The following is a 16,396-nucleotide window of genomic DNA, read 5'->3' as shown; positions in this document are numbered from 1 at the left end:
TCTGGGTACTGAAAGAAGCTGCTGAACTGCTGTTCATCAGATAAACCATTATTTATGGTCTCTATAATCAAGTCAAATTTCAAAAGTAAAGTAGACATGAACACCATACCAATTTTAACTTCTCATATTCCTTTGCAGGGATTTTAAGAATTTCACAGTCATCTTCAGTCACAACTGAATGCAGAGTTGCATCCACTCCAGTCTCAGGGTCAACTTCCAGTGAGCCAAAAGTACTCCACTTTCTCAGCTGTGGAAAATATCAAGAGGCAGGTAGACTTCAGCTGTGCACATTGATACCTACTCACATAGACACCAGTGAGAATTGTATGAACCATATAGGTGAGCCTGTAAAAAAGGCTACATTTTCACTTCTAGTACTATGGAAGAAGGGTCCCCTCACTCTTGCTGGGATGGTTCATGAATCTCCAAACATGCCTTTTTCTTAACACATTTTCTATTCTGGGGCAACATCAAGAAAATAGCACAAGAAATGGTCTTGTTTTGTTTATTCATTCATGCCTTTTAAGCCAGGAAAATATTATACATAAGTCATAATTATTTATTTGATGAAAGAAGAGTGAAATACTAAATATACAGCTCCTTTGTTAACATCCTTGTATGTTTGCAGTGACAATGAAATGAATACAGTGTTATGTCATGGACAAATCAATCACATGTGTGTACACATGTAGGGTCATCTAATTTAATATGTGACAGATAAATATTAAACATAGAATGTTAGCTGTAGAATATATAGTTCACCATGGTAAAAAGAGACAATTCACAGGGAGTATGTATGTTATTTATGCTTTCCTAGGAAAAACTATAGCGACTATGAAGGAAAACTAGCATATTTACATGAAAAACTGGACTTCTTTAAAACATCAAATCAAAATGGCTATACAAGATACTGTGTTTGGTGGGGGATAGTCACTATTGTATGTAAAAAACAGAGAAGGATGTTTTCTTTTGCTTTTTGATGAAATAAATGTTTGAGCTTGACATAGTAACCCCAAAAGAAAGGATATTTAAAACAGAGAATCCATTGCTGAAGCCAAAATGAATCTGGGCCTTAACTGGGTTGAGGTCATGAGAAGTTACGTTTTGGAACTTGTTCAAATATGGGACAGAATATATAATGTGAGCAACTGTAATTGATCTTAAAGCCTAGGAACTCTGATGATCACTGGGCATGCAAAATGCAGACAAGAAAAACTGCATCAACTAATTCATGAAAAAAAAAATACAGGAAGTTGCTTGTTAGCTGTGAGCTTGACAGTTTTCAGAAACAGTCTATCTCAGCAACTTGCACGCATAAGGGTTCCTATTTTCACATAGTACAAAAGCCACATCTGACTAGTTAATGCAAATTCTAGTAACAATCAAGAAAGATAAAATATTTAAAAGCATGTATAAGTTTTAAAGGAAAGGAAATCCCAGGAGAAGCCAGTCACCACAGGATAACTAATTAACAATATGAACACAAATGAAGTAAAATCAACAATGACTGTATTTAAAAACCAAAGAACCTATTCCTATTTAATCCTTTAGACATAAAATCAAAAAATGAAATAAAAGAGAACAAAAATATTTAGGAAGGAAAAACAAAATTAAAAGTATAAATAGAATTTACTGAAAGGATACATTATTTATAAAATAAAGCAAATCAAATTATATTTATATATAACATGCAATTAGTACTGAAAATGTATAAATGCCAAAGGAATAGAACAATTGAACAGATTGGAAAATTGACAGACAACTTGAAGCACACATCAAACAAAAACTCCAGAAAAACCCAAAAAGAATGTCAAAAACATGATCCGTGAGTGATGATGATTGCAAAGTTCATCTTTTGAAATAAAGGAACACATTAAGAATGAGCTGTTTCCATCAGCTACTAGATGAGGGCTCTATGGTGGTGGATAAGTTAGTCATCAATCTCATTATTTGGGAAGGGCATTTATGGTAGCCTTTCCACTGTTGCTCAAATTGTTAGTTGGAATCAGTCCTATAATGCCTCCTCCCTCTTTTATAGTATCTCTCTCTCTCTCTCTCTCTCTCTCTCTCTCTCTCTCTCTCTCTGTCTTCTCTTCTCTACTCCTCCCCTGGCTCAATCTTCCCACTCCCACATGCTTTCCTCTCCTCCCCTTCTCTTTCTCCTAGCTCCTCTCCACTCACTGTCCCACCACTCCTCATATGCTCAGGAGATCTCGCTTTCCCCTTCTGTGGAGGAACTTGTATGAATCTCTTAGATTCCTCCTGGTATCCTAGTTTCTCTGGCAGTGAGAATTACAAACTGGTGATCCTTCACTCTATGTCCAAAATCCATATATGAGTGAGTACATGCTATGTCTCTCTTTTTGTGACTGGGTTACTTCATTCAGGATGGTTTCTTAAAGTCCTATCTATTTGCCTGAGAATTTCAAGAATCCACTGTTTTCCATTTTTTGTTTTTGTTTCCCCCCCACACACACAGAGGAGTATTTCATTGTGTAAATGTGCCACATCTTCTTTATCCATTCTTCAATTGAGGGGCATCTAGGTTCCTTGCAAGTTCTTGCTATTAAAAATAATGCTGCTAAGAACATAGGTGAACAGATGTCTTTGTTGCATGGATGTGAATCACTTGGGTACATGCCTAAGAGGGGGATTGCCAGGTCCTGTGGTAGACTGATTTGAATTTTCCTGAGGAACTGCCACACTGAACTCCAAAATGGCAGTACAAGTCTACACTCCCACAATGAGTGGAGGAGTGTTCCCCTTTCTCCACATCCTCTCCAACATAAATTGTCATTGGTGTTCCTAATTTTAGTCATTCTGGCAGGAGTAAGATTTGTTTTGATTAGTATTTCCCTGATAGCTAAGGATGTTGATAATTTCTAAAGTGTCTTTCAGCATTCTTGATTTCTTCTATTGAAAATTCTCTATTCAGTCCTGTTCCCCCTTTTTTAAATAGGATTATTTAGGGTTTTGGTGACTAGTTTCTTGAGTTCTTTGTATATTTTGGAAATCAGCCCTCTGTCAGAGGTAGGATTAGTGAAGATCTTTTCCCAGTCTGTGGGTTGCCATTTGGCCTTGTTGCCATTTGTGCCCTTTGCCTTACAGAAGCTTCTCAGTTTGAGGAGGTCCCATTTATTGTCGATCTCAGTGTCTGTGCTACTAGAGTGATGTTGATGAAGTAGTCTCCTGTACCAATTTGTTCAAGGGTACCTCTCACTTTCTCTTCTAAGAGGGTCAGTGTGGCTTGATTTATGTTGAGGTCTTTGATTCATTTGGACTTGAGTTTTGTGCATGGCGAGAGACATGGGTCTATCTTCAGTCTTCTACACACCATCATCCAGTTGTGCCAGCACCATTTGTTGAAGACACTTTCCTCCTCCCATTGTATACTTTTAGTTTTTTTTTTTTTATGGTCAAAAATCATGTGTTTCTTGGTGGGCGGGTTAATATCAGGATATTTGATTCGATTCCATTGGTCTACCTGTCTATTTTTGTGTCAATACCAGGCTGTTTTCGGGACTACAGCTCTAGAGTAAAGCTTAAACTCAGGGATGGTGATGCCTCTGGAAGTTCCTTTATTGTACAGTGTTGTTTTGGCTATCCAGGGTCCTTTGTTGTTCCATATAAAGTTGATTATTATCGTTTCAAGGTCAGTGAAGAATTGTGCTGGGATTTTAATGGAGATTGCTTTTGGAAAGATTGCCATTTTCACTATGTTTATCCTACCTATCCAAGAGCATGGGATATCTTTCCATTTCCTGGTATCTTCTTTAAATTCTTTCTATAAGTATACAAAGTTCTTGCTGTATAGGTCTTTCACTTGTTTGGTAAGCTTTACCCCAACATTCTTTATGTTGTTTGTGGCTATTGTAAAGGGTGATTGATGGGAAATGTCATTCTGTAATATGTTTCTCATACTGGTTAATGAATAAAGCACTGTTGGCCAGTAGGAAAGCAAGATAGGTGAGACTAGGAGACAAGGAGGAGAGAGGAAGTAGTAAGGAGGAGTCAGCATGGAGAGACTGGGGAGACGAGATGCCTGCCTCATTCCCTGGTAAGATGAGACCACATGGAAATACATAAATCAACAGATTTGGCTAATACTTAAGACAGAGCTAGCCGATAAGAAACTAGTACCTGGGCAACAGCATTATATCAAATACAGAGTCTCAGTGTGTTAATTGGGGCTGGTGCAGCGGCAGGACAAGACCAGTGGCGGGAGGAAAAACCTTATTCCTTACAGGTGATGTTTCTTGTTTCTTCTCTGCTTTCTTTCTCGGCCCCTTTGTTGTCTGTGTATAGTAGGGCTACTGATTTTTTTTCTTTCTTTCTTTTTTTTTTTTTTGAGTTTAGCTGGTACCCTGCTAGTTTGCTGCAGGTGTTTATCAGCTCCCTGGTAGAGATTTTGGGTTGCTTATATAAGCTATCATATCATCTGCAAATAGTGACAGTTTGACTTCTTCCTTTCCAAGTCACATGCCCTTGATCTCCTTTGCTTTTCTTATTGCTTTAGCTAGAACTTAAGTACAATATTGAAAAGATATGGAGAGAGAGGGCAGCCTTGTCTTGTTCCTGATTTTTGAGGAATCGCCTTAAGCTTCTCTCCATTCAGTTTGATGTTGGCTGTTGGTTTACTGTATATTGCTTTTATAAGGTTATATATGTTCCTTTTATCCCTGATCTCTCCAAGACTTTCATCAAGAAAGGGTGTTGAATTTTGTCAAAGGCTTTTTGTATTGAGAGATGATCATGTGGTTTTTCTTTTTCAGTTTGTTTATATGGTGGATCAAGTTGATAGGTTTTTGTATGTTGAACCATCACTGCAATCCAGGGATGAAACCTACTTGGTCATGGTGGATAAGTTCTCTGATGTGTTCTTGTATTGGATTTGCCAGTATTTTATTCAGTATTTTTGCATCAATGTTCATGACAGATGTCGGTTTGTAGTTTTCTTTCTTAGTTGTATCTTTTTGTGGCTTGGGTAACAAGGTAATTGTGGCCTCATAAAAAGAGTTTGGTAATGAACCTTCTGTTTCTATTGTGTGGAACAATTCGAGGACTATTGGTATTAGCTCTTCCTTGAATTTCTAGTAGAAATCTGCACTGAAGCCATCTGCCCCTGGGCTTTTTTGTTTGTTTGTTTGTTTGTTTGTTTTTGTTTTTGTTTTGGTTGGAAAGCTTTCGATGACTGCTTATATCCCATTAGGGGTTATAGGTCTATTTAAGTTGCTTATCTGTTCTTGATTTAACTTTGGTAAGTGATAGTTTTCCAGAAATTTGCCAATTTCCTTTGAATTTTCAAATTTTGTGGAGTACAGGTTTTCAAAATATGACCTAAAAATTGTCTTGATTTGCTCAGTGTCTGTTGTTATGTCCCCCTTTTCATTTCTGATTGTGTTAAATCGCATGTTCTCTTACTACATTTTGGTTAGTTTGGATAAAGATTTGTCTATCTTGTTGATTTTGTAGAAAAAACAACTCTTTGTTGCATTGATTTTTTTGTATTGTTTTCCTGGTTTCTACTTTATTGATTTCAGTCCTCAAATTGATTATTTCCTGGCATCTATTCCTCCGGGGTGAGTTTGCTTCTTTTGTTCTAAGACTTTCAGTTGTGATGTTAATTCTCTAATGTGACTATCTTCCGTTTTCTTCATATGGGCACTTAGTGCAATGAACTTCCCTTGTAGCACTGCTTTCAAGTTGTCCAATAAGTTCAGTTATGTTGTGTCCTCACTCTTATTGAATTCTAGGAAGTCTTTAATTTCTTTCTTTACTTCCTCTTTGACCCAGGTATGTTGCAAATGTGCATTTTTCAGTTTCCATGAGTTTGTAGGGTTTCTGCGATTTGTGTTGTTGTTGAATTCCAATGTTAAAGCATGGTGGTCTGATATGATACAGGGAACTATTCCATTTTTTTTTTTAATTCTGTTGAGGTTTTTTTTTTGTCCTCGAGTATGTGGTCGATTTTAGAGAAGGTTCTATGTGGAACAGAGAAGGTATATTCTTTTGTGTTTGGATGGAATGTTCTATAGATGTCTGTTAAATACAATTGAAACATAACTACTGTTAGGTCTTTTGTTTCTTTGTTAAGTTTTGTCTGGTAGTCCTATCTAGAGGTGAGATTGAAGTCTTCCACTATGAATGTATGAGGTTTTATGTGAGCTTTGAGTTTTAGTAGCATTTCTTTTACAAATATGTGTGCCTTTGTATTTGGGGCATAGATGTTCAGAATTGAGACTTTGTGTGAAAGACCTGCAGAGCATGGACCTTCACACTCCCACTCAGGAAAGGCGACACCCCAAACCACTCACGAGAAGCACTCTTGATGTAAAAGCATGAGGTCTTTTATATTCCAAATGCACTGAGGTCCACAGTCATGCTCCAAGCAGGGGTAGAAGACTGGGGACCCTGAGAACAGAATTGAGACAGCTTTTATAGGGTTATAACAAAGCCCGCACATCTTAAACCAATCATCTCATAGCATCCAGAGCCCGCAGGGTGTGGACCAATCAATTTAATCCATCCAAACCCAGGATTTATAGACCAATCAATTTTCTATAACCCCGGAGGTCAGCATTTGCGCGGGCTCCTGGGTGAGGTGACAAAGTTCATATCCTGTATTCATGTACTTACAGGTCCTGTTGTAAACAGCAAAGAATGTTACCTTTTGCCTACTTACTACCAGGGGAAAGAGTCTGGAATTTAAGGTATTTAGGGCTTTTTTTTAGACTTCTAGTTTCCTGGGGTCTTTGGAGAGTTAGGCTGTATTTTTCCATCCTTACATGTGCCAATGGATTTCTCCTGTTTTGAATACAAAATGACTGTCTTAATCTTTTTTTTATTGATTTTGAATTGACGTCTAACTTGTGATACATAAGGATAGCCACACCTGCTTGCTTTTGGGTCCATTTGAGTGGAAGATCTTTTCCCAACCCTTTACCCTGAGGTAATGTCTGTCTTTGGAGCTTAGATGTGTTTCTTGTCTGCCCCAGAAGGATGGATTCTGTCTTTGTATCCATTCTGTTAGCCTGTTGGTTTTTATAGGCAAGCTAAGACCATTAATGAAGGAAAGTAAGGACTAGTGATTGTTAATTATTGTTTTAGATATGTTGTTGGCGGTGGTATTGTGAATATATTTGCCCTGCTTTACCCCTGTGTTTTGGTGAAGTGGGGTTATGTATTGCCTATGTCTTTGTGAGCATAGTTAACTTCCTTGGGTTTTTCCCAAGGGTTTTTCTTCCAGAACTTTCTGTAGGGCTGGATTTGTAGATATGATTGTGAAAGTCTGACTTTGTCATTAAGTATCTTGTTTTCTTCTCTATAATGATTAAGAGTTTTGCTGGGTACAATAGCCTAGGCTGGCATCTATGAACTCTTAGTCCTTGTCCTTGTCCAGGACCTTCTTGCCTTGAGAGTTTCCATGGAGAATCAGGTATAATTTTGATAGGTCTGCCTTTATAATTTATCTGGCCTTTTTCCTTCACTGCTCTTAATATTCTTTCTTTATTCTATATGTTAGGTGTTTTGATTATTATGTGTCAAGGGGTCTCTTTTCTTTAGTCAGTCTATTTGGTGTTCAGTATGCTTCTTGTGCTTTCATGGGCATGTCCTTCTTCAGATTGGGAAAGTGTTCTTCAATGATTTTGTTGAATAGGTTTTATGCACCTTTGAGCTGGGCTTCTTTGACTTCTTCTATACCTATTAATCTTAGGTTTGGCCTTTTCACAGTGTCCCACATTTCCTGGATGTTTTGTGTTAAGGATTTGTTAGATTAAGATTTCCTTGGTCAATGAATCTATTTCCTCTATCTTCCATGCCTGAGATTTTCTCTTCCATCTCTTGTAGTCTGTTGGTTATTCTTGTGTATGTAGTTCTTGATCGTTTGCCCAGTTTTTCTATTTCCAGCATTCCTTCAGTTTATGTTTTCTTTATTTTTATCCCTATTCAATTTTCAAGTTTTGAACTGTTTGAGTTGTTTCTTTCAATTGTTTGTTTTTTCTTGGTTTTCCTTACTTTCTTTAAGAGCTTTGTTCATTTCTTGCATTTTTTTGCTTGGTCATTTCCTATATTTCTTTAAATTTTTGTTTGTTTTTCTTCCATTTCTTTAAGTGATTTTCTCATATTGTCTTTGAGGGCCTCTATCTTTTTATGCAGTTATTTTTAAGTTGTTCTCTTATGCTTCGTGTGTGTGTGTGTGTGTGTGTGTGTGTGTGTGTGTGTGTGTGTGTTCATGTCTAGTTGGTGTAAAGTCCCTAGATTCTGGTGGTGTCATGCTGTCTTTCTTTTACTAGGTACTTTCTTGTATTGCTGTCTTACCATTGCTTCTTTCAGTGGGTGCTGGTGGGGTCACTCTCACCCTTTCTCTCTCTCTCTCTCTCTCTCTCTCTCTCTCTCTCTCTCTCTCTCTCTCTTTCTACACTATACCCCTGGTGGCCTTATGTGGGTCAGGAGTTTGATGTCTGTAACTATGATTGGTCCAATCTCTTTAGGAGGTCTCTGAGGCAGGGGCCAGGCGATGGGGGTCAAACATCAGGCAGGTGGGGAGGTGGGGACTCAGGGTGGTCCTGTTGGATAGGTGGGTCTCTGGCAGAGGCCCTCTCTTCACCTTTTTCCACACTTATATCCTGCTCAGTATTTCAATAGACAAAATATTGCCCACTCATATTGATAAATGTGGTTCTTAACTCTCTGTCTACTAATTCAAATACTTATCTTCCTGAAACAACCCGGGGGCACACCACACCCAGGGGCATACCACACCCAGGGGCACACAACACCCAGGGGCATATTATATTCAGAAGCACACAACACCCAGAGGCAGACCATAACCAGACACACACCACACCCAGAAATAATGTTTTACCAGCTATCAATTTCCTTAGCTCAGGTCAACCTAATTGTTTTAAAGGCTACAAATATAGCTTAGTGGGAAAGTGACTGGCATGTGCAAAGCTGTGAGTTTCACCCCAAGTCAAACGAAAGAAAGAATGCTTCTATATAGGAATGAAACCTAACACTCATTCATACTTTTTTAATATTATCTCACTAAAATTTTGGAATAAAACATAGTTGCCATTTATATTGTGCTCAATCAGGAACGTGGTAGGGACAAAATATAATTATTTAACTATGGGTAAGACCACTGGAACTTTCTGCCATTTACAAGTCAGGAAAAGCACAAATATCAGCTTCCTGGTACTTGTTTTTGGCAACTCAAAACCTACAATACTATGTCTGACATGAGGAACATTTCTGATATTAGAAAATCGCGTTCCACAGCCTAGCCTATTCCCATAGTTGGAAAAATAATGTTTGGTCTTCACAGAGCAGCAGCAGGTAGTATGCACTTATACTTTATCTACATGAAATCATATCAGTAGGTCTGTATACACCTCTAATAACTTGGAGTTTAATTCCAAATGTTTATAATGTGAGAAATAGTAGTCAATATACACCATAGAAGACAACTCAGGGGTGAATTGAAATGTCAGTGGGTATTGGAATAAAACACTGAAGATGTTCTTTAATGAACAATTGGGAAGAATCAAGTAAGTGTAGAGGAAAAGCTGACACTATGAAGAGGCAATCTGCTGGAAGACACACACAGTAAAACTTATGGCTGACTTCAAAGCTTTGGCTTTATACTTTGAAACCATCAAGAATCTCAGGAGAAAACTATAAGATTTATGATGTTAGTGAGTAAAAGTGCTGTGCAGAACCAAACAAAATAATGTCATTTTTTTTATATTACTGGTCTTTGAATATAGAAAGGAAAAAAATAGTGTTAATCAAAATGTCTGCTTCCAAGAAGAGAAAAAAGGATTGATTTGTTGAAAATCAAGGTGACTATAACCTGCAGCACTAGAAGCAGCCACAGAAGTTCACCTGTGTTCATCTGACAGTTGTCTGCATCTGAGGGAGGGTAAGTAGCTATTAAGATCACAGTGGGAGAAACCCTTTGAGGACACAAGTTTGAAACTTACTATATGCTATCAAGTAATATGGTTTTGGAAGTAACTTTTTGACTTAGGACTGGTGTAGTTTTCAATTTTATGTTTGTAATTACTGGTCATATTGTTAAAATTAGGATTTGGGATATAAATTAACCTTGCTACATCAGCCAATTGTGTCATATATGCAAAAGACCAAATTCTCTATTACCCAATATGACCTGAACTTCATAAATATTACTCACTGAGACATAGAAGGCTCACAAACCTTCACAAAAAAATTCTGAACTGTAAGTAGCAGACATAATCTAGAGAGTTGTAATGTCCTGATCCAGAGCAACAGCTGGTTGAGTTACTCCCATTTGCTCTCTGTATGTGATGAGTCAACTATGAAAGGCCCAAGGATATGAGTATTTAATACTGAAAATTGAAACAATCATTATTCTTTTTAGTATTCATTATTATTTCAAAACTGAGGTCTTTAGAATTTTCAAAAATTAATTTGTATGAAATTTTTAAATAAAAAATCATTTTTAAATGTTCAAATAATCTAGATAGCTGGTTGCAAGAACAAATTATAATAGTTTCAGTGTTTAAAAGGCTTATTACTTTTGCTTTTCCTTGTTTTACTTTTTATTTTTTTATTCTTTTTATTTTATTATACTCTGATCACCATTTAATAATACTCAGTTATACTTTTGTACACAGGGATAATTTTAGTTAATCACCACCTTACATAAAAGTTTTAACCATTCAGTAAGTATTTATTATGCAGATAATCTAGTTTCTATGTCTCCTACCTTTTTTCATTACAGTCCTTTCTCAGTTTGCTTTTTTCCATTCCCCTGAAAACATATTGCCACTTGGTTTCTTGAATCTTCACAAGTTGTCTCCATTTATTCTTCATACATACATAAGATATAGGATAAATCCTAACTACAGTGCAGTCTTAAATTCCACCATATTCCCGTATTCCACAGATAATTCAATACCCATTTTTTCCTCTTTAACATTCATTTTCTTCCTAAACAGATTTGTAAAGATATATTCCAGGAGCTTGTAGGATGGCTCTGTGGTTAAGAGTGCTTGCTGCTCTTGCAGGAAAATAGAGTTCCGTCCTCAGATCCACATATGATGACTTACAACATCATGTAACTCCAACTCAAAGAATATATGATGCCCTCTACTGGCATCCACAGACACATGCACATACAGATGCACACAATAAGGCACAGATTGATAAACAAACAAACAAACAAATAAATAAATAAGAAATAGATTCGATCAATTACTCTGAAATTTTGAATAAAAACAAATATTATTAAACTACTTAATTACATATCTCATACACAATACCATGACTTCTTGTTTACCCATTATCCAAACCTCTTCATGGAACAGCAGACACATATTATGCTGACTATATTAAAGGTCAGATAGTAAAAACCTTTTCTTTGCCAATACAGCAGAAAACTTTCTTTACACTGGTCAGAAAAAGTATAACCAGAAAGATAAAGCATTTTACTTTGATTTCTGCCAAAATTCAACAACCTCAATAGGTAAATAAAATTCACCCCACTCACCCCTAAACTACCGTGGAGTTACAGTGGCCTAGGAACAGAACAGTGTGAAGATGGCTTATCTATAAGTAGACAAACACCAAGACAGTAAGCTTGTGGAAGCTACTGAAACTCAAATTGCTTGATGTCATGTAGAAAATTACCTAATTTATTTGTACAAGAACAGAACAATCAATAAGAGAAAAACCCTCAAGTCAATTGAGTGCATCTGGTTTTATAGCAGTCAGTAATGTTACCACTGTACAAGTGTCTGTAGTACGAAAAGTATTTCAGTTCCCATGGACAAAGAATGGGAAAGGAAGAGAAGATTGATATTACAAAATGGAGATGTAAAAGGTCCAAATATAATTCATTTTCCTCTTCTACTCACTACAATTCCTATTATAACCAAAAATAGCATAAATATTAGTAATAATGAAATAAATAATTGCCTGTGCTACATAGTGAGCAAAGCAGGCAGTGTCATACACATGAACATTTTCCAGAATGGAGATAAAGCTCTCTGAACCCATTCTCTGCTACACACAATTTCCTTGCTAATTCAATGGGGTCTCTTCCAAGGAATCAGCTCCAGGTCTCTATTCTGTCCTTTAAACAGCTTCTCATTCTGAAAATGCTGGTGTCATTATGTCACCTTTATTTGGAAAACTCCCAAACCATTTGTCATTGCTGACCAGCTACTGGAATGCCAAACCCATCTAAACAACTTACAGAAATTCCTTCATGAAGATATCATCATATAAATATATCATCTGAAATCCAAGGACTTTACTCATTTAGAGATCTGTGCCTTCCTCATTTTCATGTTTTATAGCATAATTTTGCCAGTGAATCCAAACTCAAACCTATAGCTATTAACAGCTCTATGTACTAAACTCCCATTCTGACTTGATTTGCATATCCCTGTAACTGTCATGAATATTCATATTTAATCTTGCTTTGTTATCTCAGACTTCTTGTGATTATTACTTCAAAGATAGTTACATGGATCACCATGTAAATTAAAAAATAATAAATAGACATAAAAAATCTTATAGGTCCTTTACATACCTATTTCTGTTCACTAGTTCTTTCCTTAGTTATGTTTTTCCATTTTTTACTATATCCTCGGTGTTATACTAATTATAAATTGTGAGCTTGCTGGAAATCTGTATTATTTAAGATCCTCATCAAAGGAAAGGTACCATGGATGATCAGACAGTAAAACCGTAGGAGAATTCTTCTTTAGGGACTTTAGTAATCAGATGGGATATCTCATAAGATGAGCAGAGTTCAGGTACTTCTATGTCTAAAAAGAAAAAATAATGCAGAAGAAGGATTTCCAGGAACTGGAAAGCTAAGAGATAATAGCAAGAAAGTCTTTAGGAGCTGGCCACTCGCGCTGTTAAGAGGCCAGGATTAAACTATTCAATGTTTCTGTATGGAAAACTTATGGGCTGAATCCAGTTTTGAACCAGCAGGCAAACCAGAGCCTTTGAATGACATCTTCCAAGTCCTGAGATATAAGATAAAGTTGAGAAAGATAGAGGGATGCTTTTTGCCTTTTTCTAGTTTCCACATACTGAATAATTAAGCAGGAAGATCTGGCCCTTTGTATTTTTCTCTCCTCTGTCCTTCTCAGTTAAATCTTGTTTTCCAACATAGTTGGGCAGACTTCCTATTTGCCCAAAATAACATGGCCACTTTTATTCCTAAATCATTACTTAAATCAATAAATTTTATAATAACATTTAATGCTGCATGCACAGGTACTACTTTTCTCTAGAAGTAATTGCAGCTTCCTCCTCTCTGGGAGAAAACAGTGCAGCTTTAGGATCTTATCACATTTTATCTCAACTATTATGCACTTTTATAAGGCTTTTTACATATTGCCATTTAACATGCATATGATCATGTATTGATACCTGCCTTACTTACTTTCTGTTGTTGTGATTACAACACCTGAGAAGGGGTAATGAGGTTTAATAAGGATCAGGAGAAACAAATAGGCCAAATAGATGTTTATTCAGAGAGAAATAACTTACAACATAGATGAACACCAGCAGGTTCCTGGTCCCAAGGATGCCTCCGGATGTTCTCCTGTCCCCTGTGCTGCAAGCAAGAGTGTTTCCAGAGCCCCTTCCCTAGACTTAGTTCCCCCAAGTAATATCTGCTCCTGTCCCCACCCCTCAATGGGCGTGGTCTGTGCCACAAGTTCGGACAAAGTGAATATCTCACTACAAAGGGGCAGTTAGGGGACTAATTTTAGCTGACAGTTCCATTGTGATAGAACCCACAAGGTAAATGAAGTCAATGCTGGAGGAACTTGAGGTACCTGGTCACACTAGATTCACAACCAAGAAACAGAGAGATGAATGTGTATACTCGGCTAATTTTCTCCTGTTTTCACAATGTTGGTTCCCATCGCAGGAAACAGTGATGCCTGTGATGGGAAGACCTTCCTATTTCAATCCTGTAAAGGTAATCCATCAAAGACAGATTCAGAGGACTGTCCACCAGGTGATTTTAGGTTTCCTAAAAATGAAAATTGGAATTAACCAACATGATATCCAACTAGATTGTAACTTGTTAAAGACATGAAAATTTCCATGTTTGGATTCTTCATATTCATTTCTAATGGTACAATAGAGGCATTAACAATACCATCATCTATATAATTGGACATAGACATCCTCAACAGTAAGGAAATTACTCCTGATACTGGAAACCTAGCTAACTACCCAGGGCTAGAGAGATCATGGAACTTAGAGAAGTTACTACTGCCACAGACAACATTTTAAAGGCAAAAAGCAAGCCCATTGTAATCACTAATTTTATAGGTCCACTATCCCCACTCCTTTTCAAATTAGTGTTCAAAGCAATAAGGCAAGAGAAGGAAATGAACGAGATATGAATCAGCAAAGAAGAAGTCAAAATATCCCTGCTTACAGATATGTTCTTATAATATGAACACTCAAATTTTCCACTAAAAAGTTGTAAAAATTATCAATGATTTCTGCACATTAGCAGGAAGAAAAAAATCAACTTTTATATATCTACATGCATGTAAAAATAACAAAATTGGATAGATCATAAACTTGAGAGGGGGAAGAGAGGATGGGAATCTGGGAGGATTGGAGGATAGAAAGGGAATAGGGGAAATGTAATATTTTTTTAAAATAATTAAAAATATTTTAAGAAAAAAATAAAAAAAAACACTAATCTAACCCCCATAAGGAGTTGACATAAATAAAAAAGCTATTGAACTTTTATATTTTATGTTAGTTGTCAGATTTTCTATAAGAAAATCATATAAAAATGTCTCAATTATTATCATAAAGCAACTCCTTGATTCTTTTAGCACTGATCTTAAAGAAAAAATAATAAAAACACATTTTTGTCTATCTCCCTTCAAGTCATCTGCTTCTACTCTTTCATCCAAAGTTAGCACATTTTCTCTTCCAGTGAATCAGTCATTATTAGTTAGTTAGTTAGTTAGTTAGTTAGTTAGTTAGTTAGTTAGTTAGTTAGTTAGTTAGTTTGGTTTTTCTAGACAGAATTTCTTTGGACCGTTTTGGAGCCTGTCCTGGAACTAGCTCTGTAGACCAGGCGACCTCGTACTCACAGAGATTCATTTGTCTCTGACTCTGCTCCCGAGTGCTGGGAGTAAAGGCATGCACCACCAACACCCAGCGAATCAGTCATTCTTATGTCTCATCTGTTGTAGAAAATGCAACACGCAGTCATTGCAAGTGTGCAATGTGCTTTTAAAGGCTTCCTTCCTTAAAATTCTCGATGAAATATTAAGTTCAATATTATCATTTATATTTTAAGGATTTATTATTTGGACCAATTTAAGTGCCTGAAGATTTTGGAATTTAGAAATCTAAGAGATAATATTTTGTAATATTTTTAGATCCGTATGTATAAAAAAATTAAACCCCTTACCACTAACTCCTGTGAAGGCAGGTATAGCTCAGCCAGTGTAGAGTCTATTAATTCTGCATCAAAAGCAAGGCTTTCCCTGGATATTGAAGAGTTAATGGAGTCAGTATCTTCAGTCAGACTTCTTAATACCTTTACACGAGGTCTAGCCAGACCCTTCAGTATGACATAAAGCCCATCATCACCGATCACTGAAATAAATAGAAACAAAAACATAAATACCTGACTAATACATTGATTATACCTTCTGTACCTCCAACAAATTCTTTACCGCCTACCATATCACAGTAACCTCTGTGCAACACTCAGGAATTCACAGTCAAATAACAAGAATAAAAAGTGAATCTTTGATTTAGTCTATTTTTTCAGCTTGTATTATTTTATCTTTATTAACATAGAATTATATCATTAGCCAACCCCCTTTTAAACCATGTCATGGGGTTTGGATTTCAATGTCATTATTAATAAACGTAACCTGCTTGCCATGAGAAAAATAGAATTAGGAAAACTTTGCCTTCTCTCCTCAAATTTGCCATTTGCCTATTTTATATAGTAAGATATACCTACTAATAATTTTACTAATATTTGTTCTAGGCAGATAATTGGAGAAGCTGAGTAAATAGTTTTCAGAAGCTAAATGAATTTTAGAGTACTCATCCCACTCCACCTGTAGTCTCCACAACCTATCGTGCTACCTCATCCCTGAAACTCCACTGTGCACTGCAGTCCTGGCAAGCATAATTTACTGTTAGTACTACAATTAAAAATCACTTTGAGGCCTTAAAGAGCATATTCCTTGGGATATGGAAAATTGTAGTGTATTTCTCCCTTTCACAAATGTTTACATCACTTTATGAATGAAGATCATCATTAAAGCGCTATGAAATATCCTAGATATTGCTCCTGAACGATCTGTAAGCAGAAACTTTGCTAACTGAC

The 16,396-nt window shown here is 36.5% G+C and overlaps 1 protein-coding gene across 1 annotated transcript in view; it reads right to left on the bottom strand.

Annotated features, from left to right (window-relative positions):
• Positions 1-16,396, bottom strand: part of Cnbd1 (cyclic nucleotide binding domain containing 1) — a 416,492-nt gene that overhangs the window by 115,549 nt on the left and 284,547 nt on the right. Inside the window, exons 6-7 of the mRNA XM_051198441.1 lie at positions 15,461-15,648; positions 110-247 (exon numbers count right to left, since the gene is read on the bottom strand). Of these exons, the coding sequence (XP_051054398.1) occupies positions 110-247; positions 15,461-15,648 (326 nt within the window). The remainder of the gene's footprint in view (positions 1-109; positions 248-15,460; positions 15,649-16,396) is intronic.

The sequence above is a fragment of the Phodopus roborovskii genome, unplaced genomic scaffold, assembly GCF_943737965.1.
Source record: "Phodopus roborovskii unplaced genomic scaffold, PHOROB, whole genome shotgun sequence".
Classification (NCBI taxonomy): Eukaryota; Metazoa; Chordata; class Mammalia; order Rodentia; family Cricetidae; genus Phodopus; species Phodopus roborovskii.
This window is presented reverse-complemented; position numbering and strand designations above follow the sequence as displayed.